This window comes from Podarcis raffonei, chromosome 14 (genome assembly GCF_027172205.1).
Source record: "Podarcis raffonei isolate rPodRaf1 chromosome 14, rPodRaf1.pri, whole genome shotgun sequence".
Taxonomy (NCBI): Eukaryota; Metazoa; Chordata; class Lepidosauria; order Squamata; family Lacertidae; genus Podarcis; species Podarcis raffonei.
Genome location: NC_070615.1, coordinates 2,053,999 through 2,070,874, shown reverse-complemented (window position 1 = coordinate 2,070,874; position 16,876 = coordinate 2,053,999). Strand labels below are relative to the sequence as shown.

Sequence of the window (16,876 nt, the reverse complement as noted above, 5' to 3'; positions counted from 1 at the left end):
TCTAATTTGCACCTCCTGGATTAATACAATGCAATTATCCATCAGCTTTTGCATTTCTTTCAATTTTGCCATATGGATGTTGTCTCAAAATGTGTAAAAAAAAGAAAGAAAGAGGTGCTTGGGATAAAATACATCTAGAAATGTGTACATTGGGATAAAATATATTTTTAATACATGCCTTGTTTTTTAATTATATTTTTATTGAAGTTTTAATAACACATAATGATAACAAGACAGGCAAGCATAAAGTGTAAAATATTAACTAAACATTTAAGTACATATTTAAATATATGGCTGGGATAACCCAGTCAGATGGGTGGGGTATAAGTAGTAATTAATAATGATGATGGTGATGATTGTATGGATTTTTTTTTATGCAGTTTAATGTGGGAACAGGACAGAACAGATTTATGAATGAATGCAAAATTGATGTTGGCTGGGGAAACACTGATCTGTCCCTCTTTGAACCCTTTCAACATAGGGTGAAACATTAGGAAAAGTGTCTTATTGATTGATTGATTTAATTTATTTCCAGCTCTTCCACCCCAAGGAGTCTGTGGCAACAAACAGATGCACTATTTGAAACCAAAACGAACATTTTAGAACAGATTAAAACATTCTAAAAACCATTACAATTAAAAGCACCAAAAATCACTTACATTTTTTTTAAATACAAGAAAGCATTCTAAAAGCAATTGAACACAGTTATAAAAACATTCTTCCATCCAATAATCTTAGGGTTACCTGGAATGGTCTTTAACCACCAAATGCCTGAGTAAACAGGACTTTTTCCCAGTGCCTCCTGACAGTTAATAATGAGGGAGACATTTCACCATCAGTGAACCACCACTGAAAAGGCCCTGTCACGGGTCTGTACCAACCGGGCAGCTCCTGGTGGTGGCACCCCCACCAAGACCATGCTTTGCTGATGGTAGGAGCAGCCCCCAAATTGGACCGCTTACCTAGAGGGGTAGTGGGCTTTCTGTCATGAAATGCTGAAAAGTAATTGTCAGGGAACTGCCATCAGTGCTGAAGGGAGAGAGCAAGCTCCAGAGGGATTCCAGAGAGCGTCCCGGGAGGGGGAGAGGCAGCCCAGCTTCTGGGGAAGAGAATCAGTGTAGCACCAGTGGAGAAGGGGGGCAGATGGGGGAATTGGCGAGGCGGTCCCATGACTCCTTGCCGGGGACCAGCGGGGAGAGTAAGGGTCCTCCGCTGCCTACGCCCTCCTTGCGCAGAAGGCTTCCGCGCAGGGAGAGTAGGAGGAGACTAGGCGTCAAAGAGCTTCTTTGCTGGAAGAAGTTCAAGAAACGCCCACTGACGGATTCTGCCAGCGATTGAGACAGCCACGGGTGAGTGGCTGTCCGGACAGAAAAGGTTCACTCAGGCAACCCAGCCAGGTGTTGGCACCGGCTTACGCACGAGCAACCCCTAGAACCATTACAGTAATCTATCTTGTTTTTTTTGTTTCCCTAGGATTTTGCTGTAACCCACCCTGAATTTTTTATCACACTGGACGCATCACATTAAGAGTCACTAACCATGGCAGACAATTTTAAAGGCTCTTTAAGGTAAGTATTGGTACCCCCTCCCCTCTTCATGTGCCTTACATTGAACATTGTACCTCGGGGAATCTCACATGGAGGTTGCCCAGTGGGGAACAGAGCCAGTTTGGAAGACAATTTGGCACAATTGGTTTGCTGTGTTTCCGGCATTGCAGGGTTTGGACTTGATGGAGGGCATTCCTTGGGGCTGGCCAGGCTGGCCTGCTGATGGCCCAGGTCCAGACTGGGTGGGTGCAAAAGTGGCACCTCTGTACTCTGGCTTGGAGGGCCAGGAGTCTGCCTGCCTGTCTGTGCACGCTCTGAGCGCTGGGCGAGGTGCGCAGGCTCCTCTGGGAGGAGGAATCCAGCCACTGGGATGGGCCATTGCAGCAGCCCTCTGGGACCTTCTCTCCAGTCAGCCGGTGGCACGATTAGAAGTGTGAGAGGAACTGGGGAAGAAAGACTGAGAGAACAGGCAGAAGTTGCAGGAAGAGGAAAACGGGAGGGAGGGAGGCAGATGGACTGGCAGGGGAGGGGGAGGGGGAGGAGGAGGAGGAGGCGAGCAGAGCAAACCTGCCCCCAATGGCTGTGGAGGAAGTTACTGGTGGAGTGCAAAAGAAGGGCTTTTTGAGTTTCTGGTGCCTGGTTTGTCCCGGCTTTGGGGGCTCCCAGACAGCTCCTGGCTCATCATCCATTACAAGCCCCATCCCCGGGTAAAACATGTCTATGGGGAGGACGGGGTGAAGAGGGTGCCAATGGTGGCAGGGACAGTGGTGGCCCCTTCTGGCCAGTGGAGCCCAGGCACCTGCCCAGCCAGGCCAGAGCCCCTGCTTCCAATATTCCCCAGGGAGGCAGGCATGAGGCGAGTCAAGGGCTGCTTTCCATCTTAGCCCAGCCTTATGCCAGGGGTGGGTGGCAAAAGGGGCGGAGCAACAGATAGGACCCTTACTTTTGAACCATCAGCAAAAGTTGGTGCTTTACATGCATCCAGCCATTACCCCCCCCCCACATCCTCCATCCAGGCAAGCAAGAGGTTGGGGACACAGAGAATGGCCAGTGAGGGGGTGTGCCTACAAGGAAGGGGGTGGCCTGAGCAGGGGGTGTAGCTTGGGTAGAGCTCAGAAAGCCAAGCAGAGAGACCTGCAGGGCCCCCTTTGCCACTATAGGGTGGGATGTTAGCATGGAGTGTGGAGGACTAAGCTGTGCAGGTTTTTTCTTTTCTTTTCTTTATTTAAAAACACACATTTATATACCACTATTTCACAAAACCTCCAAAGCACCAACCCACCAGTGATGCTTCTGCAGGTGATCTCAGTGACTGAGCTGGCGAGAAGGTTCAGGAGGTCCCTGAGGGGCTTTGCCAATGGATCCAAGGATGGTGAACCTGGCAGTTTCTCTCCAGAATGCGGATTCCTAGTCAGATTAGTAATACAGTGGTACCTCGGGTTACATATGCTTCAGGTTACAGACTCCGCTAACCCAGAAATAGTACCTCGGGTTAAGAACTTTGCTTCAGGATGAGAACAGAAATTGCGTGGCAGCAGCAGCAGGAGGCCCCATTAGCTAAAGTGGTACTTCAGGTTAAGAACAGTTTCAGGTTAAGAACATACCTCCGGAATGAATTACCGTATTTTTCGCCCTATAGGGTGCACTGGCCCATAGGACGCACCTCAGGGTTTTTTTTTTTTGGGGGGGGGGAATGAATTAAAAAAAATTATTCCCCCCCCCCAGCCACAGGGCTGGGGCAGGGGAAGCCCGAGCTTCCCCCGGCCCCAGCCCCCAGAACAGGCTGCTATCCGCAAGCCTGGAGAGCCCGCGGGACCTCCTGCCAGGCTCGCAAGGCTTGCGGATAGCTTCCTGAAGCCTGGAGACCGAGAGGGGTCGGTGCACACTGACCCCACTCGCTCTCCAGGCTTCAGCGAAAGCCTGCATTCGCCCCATAGGACGCACACACATTTCCCCTTCATTTTTGGAGGGGAAAAAGTGTGTCCTATAGGGCGAAACCTGAGGTACCACTGTACAATGGCCAATTGGTAACCCTGTTCACAAGATGCCCTTGGAGTGCAATCCCATGTTGACTCAGAAGTCAGTGCTACTGTGTTCGGTGGGGGCTCACACCCTGGCAAGTATTTTTTAGGACTGCATCTTCAGTGTATATGTTTTTGTACTTTCCAGTTTTGTTAACTGAATGCAGCCGGCCCCTTTGGCTAAAAGTGAAACTGCTGTCTCCTTTGGAATGTCTTTTCCTGCTTTCTGCCCTGTATCAACAACATTTACAAGCGACACACCCAGAGCATTTTTGGTGTGATTTGTGGAAGCATCTTTCTCCTTGGCTGTGAGACACATCTATGATCCCATTCCAAAGGGCTGCAAGGATGGATTCCCCCCCCCTCAAAGTTTTATTTAGCTCTGTTTTATGGCATTCTTGCATTTCAAGACTGCCAGTGTGTAGCAAACCTTCTGGATTAGGAAGACTTCGTTGTTGTTTTTAAGAAAGAAGCCTCCTTCCTTTTTAAAATAGAGCATGGCAAAGCATTTAAGAGGCAGTTAATACAGCCAAAGCAAACCGTCATTTGATGGAACATGAAATATACCAATATATTTTTAAAAATCACAACACACTGAATCAAAATGAAGATCCCTGCCAAATTTCCTATGCGCATGAAGCCGAAAGTTGATAACAGCTTTGCAACTTGAGTCTACCAGACTGCACACCCAGGGCTTGCTAGAAAGTAGCTCCATTGTCCAATTGGGTTTCCATTCCCATCCACCAACAGGCCCTGATTATAATGTTCTCTTTGGAAAAATGATTGGGATAAGCTTGGCACAGAATAATCACCCCAATCCTGAGGACTTTTAGCTCTGGAGAAAGAACTCTTAATCCATTAAGTAATTTGCTTTGAAGATTAAGGGCTCTGCTCACTCCCAAATGGTTGCCCCCCTCATGTGGGATTTTTTGCAGAATGTATTCATGGAGATGCACATCTCCACATGCAGATTAGGAACTGCTGAGCCTTTTTCTCTCTTTGAACTGCAAGCTGTGGAACGATTTTCCTCCTACCAGTGTTGAGCTTTCTATGAATGAATGGTGTGTGTGTGTGAGAGAGAGAGAACGCAAGAGGGCACAGAGAAGTTAAAAGCAACTGCTCATTGGTGCGGGGGGTGGAGTTGCTTAATCCCCGAATTTGCAGAACACCGCCTTCAATTCGTAGAATCATAGCATTGGAAGGGACCATGGGGTCATCTAGTCCAGCCCCCACAATGCAGGAATCTTTTGCCCAATGTGGGGCTCAAACCCACAACCCTGAGATTAAGAGTCTCCTGCTCTCCCAACTGGGCTATCCTTCTATGCACTGGAACACTTCACAGAGGACAAAAGGGACACATGTAGTTGGTTCAACATCTACGGCCATTCTGGGACCAGGACAGCCTGACCACAGTAGTAGTTCATGCATTGGTCACTTCAAGACTGGATTGTTGCAATGAGCTCCATGGGAAGCTGCAGTTAGTGCAGAATGCTGCAGCACGATTGCTGACAGGAGTGAAGCCTTGCCAGGATATAATACTGCTGCTCAGAACTCTGCACTGATTTGCTGCCTGACCGAGTTCAAGATGTTACTATTAGTATGTAAAGCCCTTAACAGCTTAGGACCAGTTTACCAGTGAGATTGTCTGACGCCATGTATGCCCAATTGACCGCTTCAATCTGCAGAACTGACCCTGTGCCATGTGCCAAAGAGGACCCATTCTGCATTTGGAATAAATCAGTCTCTTAGTACAGCAGTGCCTACACTTTGGAACTCCCTGCCTAGTGATCTTAGCCAGGCACCTTCACTATACTTTTTCCGGTGCCTAAAACCATTTTTGTTTAGACAAGTCTATTCAAATGCTTAGACAGCTGATGTGTGTTTTTATCCATTTTTCGTTTGTTGTTAACTTTAAACTTTTTGAATGGTTTAAATTATAGTTGTTAACCTTTATAGATAATTCTGTTGTTTTATCTTTCTTGTAAATTGCCTCGATTTTTTTTTTTTTTACGATCAAGCAATTGTAGGAGTGTTAGTAAATAATAAATGAATGAATGAATGAATGAATGAATAAATAAATAAATGCTATAACATCCCTACATGTTCATGCCAAGTCTCACTTCCCACCAGGGGTGAACCTGTAGCCCAAGTAGGATGTTGGCTCCCCACAAATGATTTAAGGCATGTCTAGCTGTGCCCTGCTTCTGGGCCATTGCTCAGGGTTAAAATGCCCAGCAGGGAGTGTGTGTGAGCCAAACATGTGACAAGGAAACGGAGGCATTGTGGAGCCCACTGTAGTCTATTCAGTGTGCGAATTTACCTATCTATATCTAACAATACTAAGATTAATCTCTTCCAGGAAAATGTCTCAAATTTCCCCTTCAGCTACTCTCTGGGTTGTATCCAACATTCTCCATCTGCTAGCACAAGCCGGGAAGCCCTGGCTGTTCAAAGTGGCAACATAGGATGGAGTATGCATGTGCCGAAATCTCTGGCTTTTGAGTATCTATACAAAGCTAAGACCCACTGCTGCCTCTGCCTCGCCTACCAGCAGCATGCAGGGGCTGCAGAAACTCCCCCCCCCCCAATTCGCAGCGCAGCTCGGCTGGACTTCTCAGCAGAGGGAGGGCTGCAATGCGGAACAAACAGAATCTGTCAGCAGGAGAAGGCTATTTTATTCTGATAGGCCTTTGGGAACGGACTGGCTTTTCTTAAGCAAATGCTTAAATAGCACTGTGCTGCATTTTAACAGATTTGGGTTTTTTATATTTTATTTCAATTTGAGTTTAATTGCTTTTTGATGTCTTTCATAATATTTTTTTTTTAGCTTTTTGGATTTTAAAGATGCCTGTTTTAATTTGTGTAAGCCGCCTTGAATCCCAGTCTGGGAAAAAGGTGGATATAAATAAGTACAATAACAACAATAACAGTGGAATGAAGGGCAGCATCTGGAAGAGGGAGGGAAAAGCAAAACCATATACTGGTAGTTTGTGTTGGTTTCTCCCCCCCCCCCAAATAAATATTTCTTTATTAATACAGTATATTCTCTCTTAGACATTCACACCCCTTTGAGATGATTCCAGAAGGATCTGAATTGCGGTGGTGTAATTTACCTGGGTGGCGCTGTGGGTGAAAGCCTCAGCGCCTAGGGCTTGCCGATCGAAAGGTCGGCGGTTCGAATCCCCGCTGCGGGGTGCGCTCCCGCTGCTCGGTCCCAGCGCCTGCCAACCTAGCAGTTCGAAAGCACCCCCGGGTGCAAGTAGATAAATAGGGACCGCTTACAAGCGGGAAGGTAAACGCCGTTTCCGCGTGCTGTGCTGGCTCGCCAGAGCAGCGATGTCACGCTGGCCACGTGACCCGGAAGTGTCTCCGGACAGCGCTGGCCCCCGGCCTCTTGAGTGAGATGGGCGCACAACCCCAGAGTCTGTCAAGACTGGCCCGTACGGGCAGGGGTACCTTTACCTTTACCTTTAATTTACCTGGGAGGAATTGGGGGGGGGGGCAGTGGTTAATTTCTAAATAGGAAAATGTCATGGTTCAACCTTTCACAGGTGTTGTTTCCTCTGACCTGGAACCCCCCTCGTGTGGTCTGTGGCTGCTTAGGGGTGCCGTTGTGGGGGGTGGGGGAGCTGAGTGGAAGCAAAAGAAACAATAACTGTTGCTTGTGGTTTTCCTTGACTCCTGGAACTCAGCAGAAACTATTTTGTCCTGCAGGCTTCTGAGCTCCATTGTGGTCCTTGGATTTCAGCTTGTCATTCCACAGCCCTCCATTGAACACAGAAAGGTAAGTGACCCACACAGCACTTCAGGACAATCTATTACACTTTATCTCCTGATAATTGTGAGGCTGTTGCTGCAAAACAGCTGCCCCGTGTCATGTTAGGTTCCTTCATATATTGTTACATACCACCCCAATGTCCAAGTGGGGAGAGATTTCAGGGGTTCAAGGCACACTTACCCTTTTGGGATGAAGGTCAGGGGAGTCTGGGGTGTCTTTAGAATATGTGGTTTTATTTACACCTATGCACAATGTGAACATAAGATGGAGGGGTTTACCGCATTAGCACCCCGACAGATATTTCTTCTCCATTAGTTTGTATCCAGCACAGAACAAGCAGCTCTTGGCATCTCCAGTGTCCAGCCGGCTTCCACTTCCGCTCTCTCACCTACATTCTGGCTGTTGTTCTTCTACCTAGGAGGCAGGTGGGGGGGGGCGTTGAGGAAAGGTCCACCCGCTAGCCTAAAGGACAGCCTCCCTTAGTTGCAGCTCTTGCAGGCTAGCTTATTCTTTTGGGATGTGGATGAAGACACTTAAGCGACCTGCTAAGGTCCTTGTCTTACAAAGAAACTTGACTCCTTCAGCGATGGAATCCTCTATTTAGATCTAATCCTCCCAAAGGACCCAAAAAATGGGAAGGGACTCGGAGCATCATCCAGACTGACCCCCACAACCCACAACAGTATTTGTAGAGCTTTTTCTTATAGGGCTGCTAATTTAGCAGAGCAAAAAAGCACAAAAGTTCCTAATCATGGATTTCCAGGCACCAAAGGCAGACCCCAAAGTGTGCTTTCTGAGCATGGCAGTGGGTGGCCCAGTAAGCTTTGCATTTCACAGATGGGGAACTGGGGCAGAGGAGGAGCATTTGACCTACCACAAGCCTATGACAAAGGGGAGGTTGCACCCAGCTGTCCCAGAACGCTATATTCATGCTGGCTTTCAAATGAAGTGGTGCTCACTGCTCAACTTGCAAAGCTGTCCCAGCAGAAATTCCATTTCAGTTTGATCTCTGAGCTCAACCCTGCAATAACACCCTGATCTGGTTGTTAATCCCCCTAGATGAATGTATGTTTTTCATCCTTAAGAATTCACCCATTGTGGGTAAGTGAGTGGCATTTTTGTCCTGAAGGCACGGTGAGGTCCACAACAACTTTAATCTCTGCTGAAGGAGGAACCCCCCTCTCCCTACAGCCTAGTAATAACCATATGCTGACTTCTGAGAAATGTAGTATTTCCTTTGGGTAGCAATGCCCGCCCCCCCAACACACATTGGGATTGACATTTCCATTGTTCCTAAAGAATGTGGTTGTCATGCTAAAGTACTCAGGTTCTTTGCACAGGTTAAACAGGGTTACTAGCAACTTTTAACAGCTTATATTTTCAAAACGTGTATGGTCCTGACTTGCTTCCTTTTGTGTTGAGCTGGTTAGTCAGGGCCCCTCAGAGCATGTTGCTCTTGAAATGATTGCATTGTTTGGACTGAGATGGGCAGGCCTCTCTGGTCATTACTGGGTCTGTTATTTATCCTGCCCTTCCACAATGCCAGCATTGGTGAGAATAGCATAATTAAGACATTTAAGAAAAAAGGGGGGAAAGTGCTCAGACTAAGAGCAACTCCCCCCCCCCCCCGCCCTGCCAGTTCATTCTAAGCTGCAGAGTGGTGTGATAAAACCGTAAATGGTTTCTTTGGGTATGTTGGAGTAGTAAACAAAATAAATTGCAAGTTCGGAGACTCCTTCTGAATTCTCTTAAAATGCCTGGCATTAGGGGACCTTTTTTCAGGTGCTCATGAGCGCTGCTGCCAGCCATCTTGAAGCAGCCCATTTTGCTGGGAACAAGGGAGATTCTGAGAGTCTGGAGAGCCTCTCTGGGGATTCATGTGATAGAAGCTGGTTCTAAGCGTTCAGGCAGGAGGCACACGCTTGCTAAACTTTGTGGGACCCCAGTCAGCTGCTGGGCAAGAAAGCTGTGGCTTCTTCTCCCCAAGGGCAAGGCAGACCCCTTTTTGCATGAAGTGCAAGTTCTTTCTGAGTGACTGCTCCGTGCTGTCGCCTTCTGGCGGAGGAATCTGACCGTTTGGGTTTGTCTGTTTCTCATTCTGCCAGTTCTCGGCACTTCAGAATCAGTTTGCAAGTTTATTGCGTATTTCTTTTAAAACATGTCTTTTTGTGTGTAATTTGGGACGATGCACCGAGTTTTGCAAGCAATTCCCCACAATATAGTGCATTTCATGCGTTCTTTTCACATATGCATTTTATGTGCACTTTCCCCTAATGCATGCATTTTTGCATGCTTCTCCTGGTTGGAGAACTGCATCACAAGTGAAGGGTGAATTTCAAAATATAGCTGTGTTTCTCTTGATGTATTGTTTCAGAAAGTGTAAATTAGGCAGGTTAGCATTAAAATCCGAATTGAACTGGCTGGATCTATAGAGATAGCCCAAATAGTCGCTTTTTTATATATTCCATTGGGAGCCACCCAGAGGGGCTGGGGAAACCCGGCCAGATGGGCGGGGTACAAATAAATTGTTGTTGTTGTGTACTATGGTGTTGACCATAGTAGGGGTGAGGGGGCAGTGTCTCTGGGCAGCAAAATGTCTTGTGATGTTAGCAGTGGATTTCTGAGTCCTGGGTGTGTTTGCTGGAGAGGACAGCAGCTGAGTGTTGATGGGATACTATGGTAGTTTAAAGTGTTCTGTTTCTCAAAAGGTGCCAGCACAAGGCAGGCTTGATGGTCTGCACACGGCATTAAAAATAGAAGCTTTGCATCAACATGCTTGTAGTGACAACAAAACAAAGACAAAGAAGAGCGCATGTATTAATATGATTAGCATATGTAACTTCTCTCCCCAAAATGGCAGCATATTTTGTTTTAAAATGTGGGGTGCCCTCCTTTTATCCTGATGTTGTAGAGCCCTGGAATTCTCTTCTGATGAGCCACTGTCTTCTTCTTCTGCTTAATGCTTTAAGTGCATCTTATCTTGCATCATGATATCACATAATTGAAAGTTTCCCCACCCAAATTCTGTGGCACTCATGGGCATAGCCAGGATTTATGTTTGGGGGGGGGGAAGACACCCACCTGTCATCATCCTCTGTCTGGCTCTGTCTAACAGATTTGGAATGAAATGTCTCAATAACAGTTGTTTGAAATTACTTTCTTTTGACCCCAAGTGGTCAGAACAATCTGTCAAAATATTTCTACAATTTCTGCTTTTAAGTTAAGTATTTTAATTTATTTACTTGATTGGGGGGGCAATTGCCCCCCTGCCCCCCATGGCTAAGTCCATGGTGGAACTCACAGCAGCTAAAAAAAGAGAGAAACCTAAATAGCTTTTAAAATGATGCACTTTCCCCTAAAATACCTATGATGTATACATTCTTTCTTTAAAATACATATTTCTGCATTCTTTTCAATGCATTTTCTCCTAAAACATGCTGTTTTGTATGCATTTCCCCAGAAAATCTGCACTTTTCAATGCATTTCATAAAATACATATTTCTGTATGCATCCCCCCCAGCCCTGAAAAAATACAATTTCCATCCCACCCTCCCAACTGAAGCAAATTCGGTCAGCTCACTTAAAAATGTGTCCTAATGAATTTTGCCTCCATCCCTAAGAAGCAGAAGGAATCAACTTTTGGTTAGCATGCGCTCTTCCAACCAGTGCTAGATCAAGGTTAGGTTCCCTAGGCTTAAGTTGATCAGTGTTGGCATTCCTCCCCAGTAATTCTATCCACCGGCTACAGGGAGAGCTTTGTACATAAATCAATCTACAGAATGAATATCTTCTGCCTCAACAGTGGGATTCCTTGCAATCATAGCACTGAAACAATTTTAAACTGACAAACTGATCATTTTTTTAAAGGTGTATTTTAAAGCTGAACGATGACCAGCCTTGACCCACGGAGCCTTCAGTGCTGCTTTGGCAGAATGAATTTGAGTTAAACCAGCCTCACTTTCTCACACTGCCTGCCCCCCCCCCCCGCCAAGCACATGTGCTTTCCCTTAAGCCTAAAGCAAGGCATGTATGTAAGTTCTGAAGGATCAGAGAGTTCAGTTTTTGGTGAAGGAAATGCTAGGATCCCTCTGCGTGCACCTTACACATCTGGTTTTGCTCTGGAAGGTAAGCACAGGAAATATAATCAGGCTTCGAGGCTTGGATCGTTGAGGGAATTTTCCATTAAGATATTTGTAAATAGTTCGATATTTCTTTATGGCAAAGATCATTGGAAAATGAAGTGACAACAAGAAAATCTGCAGCGTATTGGACAGGAATCAACTGACTTGCCAGTTCTGTTTCCCCAGGCACCTATAATGCAGCTATGAGCCTTCTTTACGGAGAATTTAATTGTGGGTGTGTTTTAATTTTATTTACATTTTAAAACCATTTCTGTCCTGTCTTTTCAGTTTTATGCTCACCCAAAGCAGCATTAGTAAATATTAGAATTAATTAGTAGTGATAGTATCTCTGCATTATGTGTAATTACTATGAACAACCAAAAGAGATCAGCAGGTAAAATGAACCCTGAAGAGCAGAAGAGTCCAGGGCCAAGTGCTGGGCCCTCCCTTCTCTAAAGCCGCTCTGAGGGAACGAAATGGAAGTCTGGTTAGGAACTCTGATATTCTGCGTCTCTTGGCAGCACCTTTTAAATAATTCTACTTATTCTATTTAAATAACATTTTAAAACAGCTTAATATTTAGACGAGCCTAAGTGGCATGCAGGAATACAACATAAAAAAAGATAAAAGAGCATAATGAAAAACAAATTCAGTAGCAGAAGAGCACAGCATTATGGGTCAGGGGGAAGCAACTTATAGGCAGCACTTCACATATGGTAGAAAAAGGGTATTCCTGAGTGCAGGTGCAATGACAGAAAAGAAACTCCTAGCTCTTGTTGTTCTTACTATAAAACTCCCATCCAAAATTGTGCAAGTAACCAGAAATGAATGGATCACAGAATAAGAGAGGTGTAGGGCTGAAAAGGACCCCACGGGTCACCTAGCCCAAGCTTCTCGAAATGCAGGAATGACAGCTGAGTGAGAGTAGGTGCACCACTGCCATCATTTACATAAATGGAAAAGAAAAAAGACCCAGGAAGCTAAAGCTATAATAGAAGTGAAAACTAATCAATCAAAGTTCACAAGCAACCAAAGGCCTTCCTGAACAAGAAAGTCTTCACACTACTGCAGAGTTTAGAGCAGGAGCGAGGAACATTTTGTTGCTGGTAGGTCACATCCTTATCTCCCCATCCTGGAGGGATGACATCACCAGGCGTCATCGGCCCGACTATCGGGACTTTAAAGCACAGTGTGGAGCTGCATGAAAGCCCTTTTGCAAAGAGCCCCACTCTGTCAGTGCGGCTCATGGGCAGACGAGTCCCGACTACTAATCAAGATGTATTATTTCCTCCCAGCTTTAAGGGCTGAACTTCTGGAGAGCCTGGGGAAGGAGCGGAAACCTGAAGGATGGCAACTAGCAGTAATGCATTTTAATAAAATCTCTGCAAAATGCAAGATTGGGAAGAGTAGTCCATTAAGGGGAATGGGGCTCTGCCCCACTGACCTCAATCTGCCCTCACCCAGCCGTCACCTGCCTGTCTTCTTATTCATCACCATCATTTAATACCCACTATTTACCCTAAGGTTCCAGGGTGGGGTACAGCCATTGTTTAGAACAATTTACAATCACAAATACTAAGGTGGGTCCTAAAATATCTACCTCAAGTATCAAAAGCTAGGATAAAGAGGGGCGTTTTCAGCATCACCCAAAAGCTGTATGGTGAAGGTGTCAGATACACCTCTGTGCATGCAGAGTATCACAAGTGGAGGCCACCCCAGATAATGCTCTCTCCCAGGCTGCTGCCCCCCAAGGCTCTGAGGGCAGAGGAACTATCAAGAGGGACCCCTTTGCTGACCTCAGCACCTGAGAGGGTCTGTAGGGAAGGGCAGGTGAAGCCTGCATCATGTTGAACTTCCAACACAAATGTGAGTGCCTTGAATTGGACCCGGAAACGGGACTTCCGGGTTAGCGCCATCGGCTAATGGCGGATTCCCTCTGAGCTCCGGAGGGAATCGGCTCCGCAGGAGTTGGGTCCTGCCGCGGCGGCGACGCGGGGACCCTCAGAAATCACAGGCGGTGAAGCCTGTGAACTTGGTGACTCGGCGGGCACCATTTGCGCCCCCCCGACCCGCGAAGGAGCCTTTTTAAAGGCTTCGGAACGGGGGACGGGGTGAGCGGCGCGGTGCTGAGAGTCGACTGCTTCTCCTGCGGAGTGAAGCCGCATGCCATGGTCGGAGAGCGCTGACTTCTTCTTGTGAACAATTGGACTTTAAAAGTAACAACCCGTGAGTAGTACGGAAATTGGATTTACAAAGAAAAAAATTTTTTTTTGAATTAGGCACGATCGGGGAAGGCGCAAACAGGAAGTCCGTCTCCCTGTCTTGTAAATAATCTTAAGCAAGGATCAGCTAACTAAGGTCGAGAGAATTTTTTCTTGTTTATTGGATAAAAGACATTAATTTCACGATTTGGCAGTATAAGTAATTTTACTGGAGGATAAGAGCTAATTTTGGGAGCTGAAGTGCCACCCCACCCGGACCTGGGAGTGATCCGCGAGAGAGCCTGTTGAAGAGGTATTGAAGAGTTTGACAGCTGTCAAATTAGCTGTCAAAGCTGAAAAAGAGAACTTTGTTTCTGTTGTCTCTGCTGGTTATATTTGTTACAATTTGGTTATAATTTGTTGAAAATAAGGAAGAACTGATACAAACTAATTTGACTTTTGGATTTGAACTGGAAGGAATATTAAGTAACCAAAATCCCTCTAGAGGGGGTTTTGGGACATTACAAGAATGGCTGAAGGAGGGAAAATACAAGCTAAATTGGACAGAGTTTTTGTTCTCTTGGGAAAGTTACAAGGCCAAATTGATGTTTTGGCTACAAATGTTGCAACTCTGGACTTAACAGTAAATAAATTCATTGAATTTGATAAGGACTTGACTCAGGAAGTTTATGCAGCTGGACAAGAAGAGAAACTTGAGAACTTTGAGAGTGTGGAGAAAGAGATATATGTTGTTCCTGAGGAAAAGGAAGGAGGGGCTGTAATGCTGCAGATGACAAAGGAGAGCCAGAGGCCTGACATGATGGTTACAAAGGAAAATAAGAACTTGATGTTGAAAATCTGGTTTGAATTGGAGATTGAAGAATGGAGAGATCTCCTTATGTGGAGATCTGAAGATCCAAGGATTACAAATCTGATTAAGGTGGAAGTTGGAGCTTTGGGGACATTTGGACTTGAAAGGAGTAAGAAACAAGATTCGGGCTCCACTTTTAAGTATGGAGGTCTGGCTGGAAGAAATATGGATCCCATTTGGCTAGAGCTTCTCCGAGATCTGGTGTTTAATATTAAGGACTATAAAAAAAACCGGCAGAGAGGAATTGAGAGAGAATTAAGAGCCTCGGACGTGAGATCTCCAGGCTGATAGTAGATCAAGACTGATGGACATTTGTTGGGGATTGAAACCGGGAAAGGGGGGGTCCACACTGACTGGCAGCCGCTCTCCAGGGTTTCAGGCAAGGGCCTCTCTCAGCCCCATCTGGTCATGCTGGGGATTGAATCTGAGACCACCTAAATGCAAAGCAGGTGCTCTGCCACTGAGCTGAGGACCTTCCTTTTCCGTTTTTTAAACCGTTTCTTTTTTTTCTTTCTTTTTTTTTGATAAATTTTATTGGTATTCATCAAATTGTACATTTCATCCCGAATATAACAAATCATAGCTGTTTTGGACTTCCTTCAGCGTCTCTGACAATCATCCATATTTATACCTTTAATACACATTCCCTTTTTTCGTATTGCCAATGTTCCTCCTTATTCCTAATATTTCTAATAAACAATACTTATTTGTTTTTTACAGTGCCTCTTGAAATCCTGCTAGCGTTGTGTTAATACCACATGTATTTTTCAGATAGTCCACAAATTTTTCCCAGTCCTCAATAAACTTTTGATCTTTACTATATCTAATTTTCCCAGTTAGTTTATCCAGTTCTGCATAATCTGTCAATTTTAGTCTCCATTCTTCTACTGTCGGTATCTCTTCTTGTTTCCACTTCTGGGCCAACACAATTCTGGCTGCCGTTACTGCGTATTGGAAAAGCTTGCAGTCCTTCCTTCTTATGTCCTTTCCTACTATCCCTAAAAGAAAAGCTTCAGGTTTTTTCACAAAAGTATATCTTAACATTTTTTTCAACTCATTATATATCAATTCCCAAAAGCTTCTCACTTTCTTACATTCCCACCATTGATGAAAGAACGTCCCTTCTTTTTCTTTGCATTTCCAACATTTGTTATCAACCTTATACATCTTTGCTAATTTTACAGGTGTCATATACCATCTATAAAACATTTTCATCACATTCTCTTTCAGTAACGTACAAGCCGTGAATCTTATGTTCTCTTTCCACAATTTTTCCCATTCTTTGAATTGAATGTTGTGCCCCACATCCCTTGCCCACTGTATCATTACCGATTTAACCTCTTCATCCTTAGTATACCATTCCAACAATATCTTATACATTTTTGACAGAATTTTATACTCATTATTTATTATGTCTTTTTGGAAAATTGATTCTTTTTCAACATATCCTTTATCCTTCAAGTCTTTTTTGAATGTTTCATTTACTTGGAAATAGTGCAGCCAATCATTCATATACTCTTTAACTTGTTCATATGGCTTCAATTTCCATTTTCCTCCTTCACTGGTTACCAATTCGCCATATGTACCCCATTTTTCTTTCATATTAATCTTCTTAACACTCAGTACCTCTAGCGGAGATAACCAATGTGGTACTTTTGGTTCTAATATATTTTTATATCTTTCCCAGACCTCTATTAATGGACCTCTGAAGATATGGTTTCCAAATCCTTTGTGAACCCTTTTTTTATCACACCATAGATACGCATGCCACCCAAATCTGTTGTCGAAACCCTCAAGATCTAGTAACTCATTGTTTTCTAGCTTTATCCATTCCTTTATCCAGCATATACATGCTGCTTCATAGTACAGTCTCATATCTGGCAGGGCGAAGCCTCCTCTTTCTTTTACATCCGTCAATAACTTAAATTTTATTCTCGGCTTCTTCCCCTGCCAGATATACCTTAAAATCACTCTTTGCCATTCTCTGAAGGTTCCTGTACCCTTTAATATGGGTATAGTCTGAAATAAGAACAGCATTTTCGGTAGCACCGTCATCTTTATCGTAGATATTCTTCCCCAGAATGATAATTTCATTCTGGCCCACACCTCCAGATCTTTCTTAATTCCTTTCCAAACCGGGATATAATTATTTTGATACAAATCAATGTTCTTAGGTGATAACCAAATTCCCAAATATTTAACCTTTTTCACCGCCTCTATCTCAGTTCGTTGCTGCAACAAATCAATCGTACTTTGTTCCATATTTTTTACAATAATTTTGGTCTTTCTCTTATTCAATCTGAATCCTGCCACCCTTCCAAATTGTTCCATTTCGTC

At 44.8% G+C, this 16,876-nt stretch overlaps 1 protein-coding gene across 3 annotated transcripts in view; it reads left to right on the top strand.

Moving 5' to 3' along the window:
- THSD4 (thrombospondin type 1 domain containing 4) overlaps positions 1-16,876 on the top strand; it is a 507,461-nt gene that overhangs the window by 70,030 nt on the left and 420,555 nt on the right. For all 3 annotated transcript variants that reach the window (XM_053364384.1, XM_053364385.1, XM_053364383.1), the window contains exons 2-3: positions 1,474-1,568; positions 7,283-7,352. In XM_053364384.1, coding sequence (XP_053220359.1) covers positions 1,540-1,568; positions 7,283-7,352 — 99 coding nt within the window. In that variant the 5' untranslated portion in view covers positions 1,474-1,539. The remainder of the gene's footprint in view (positions 1-1,473; positions 1,569-7,282; positions 7,353-16,876) is intronic.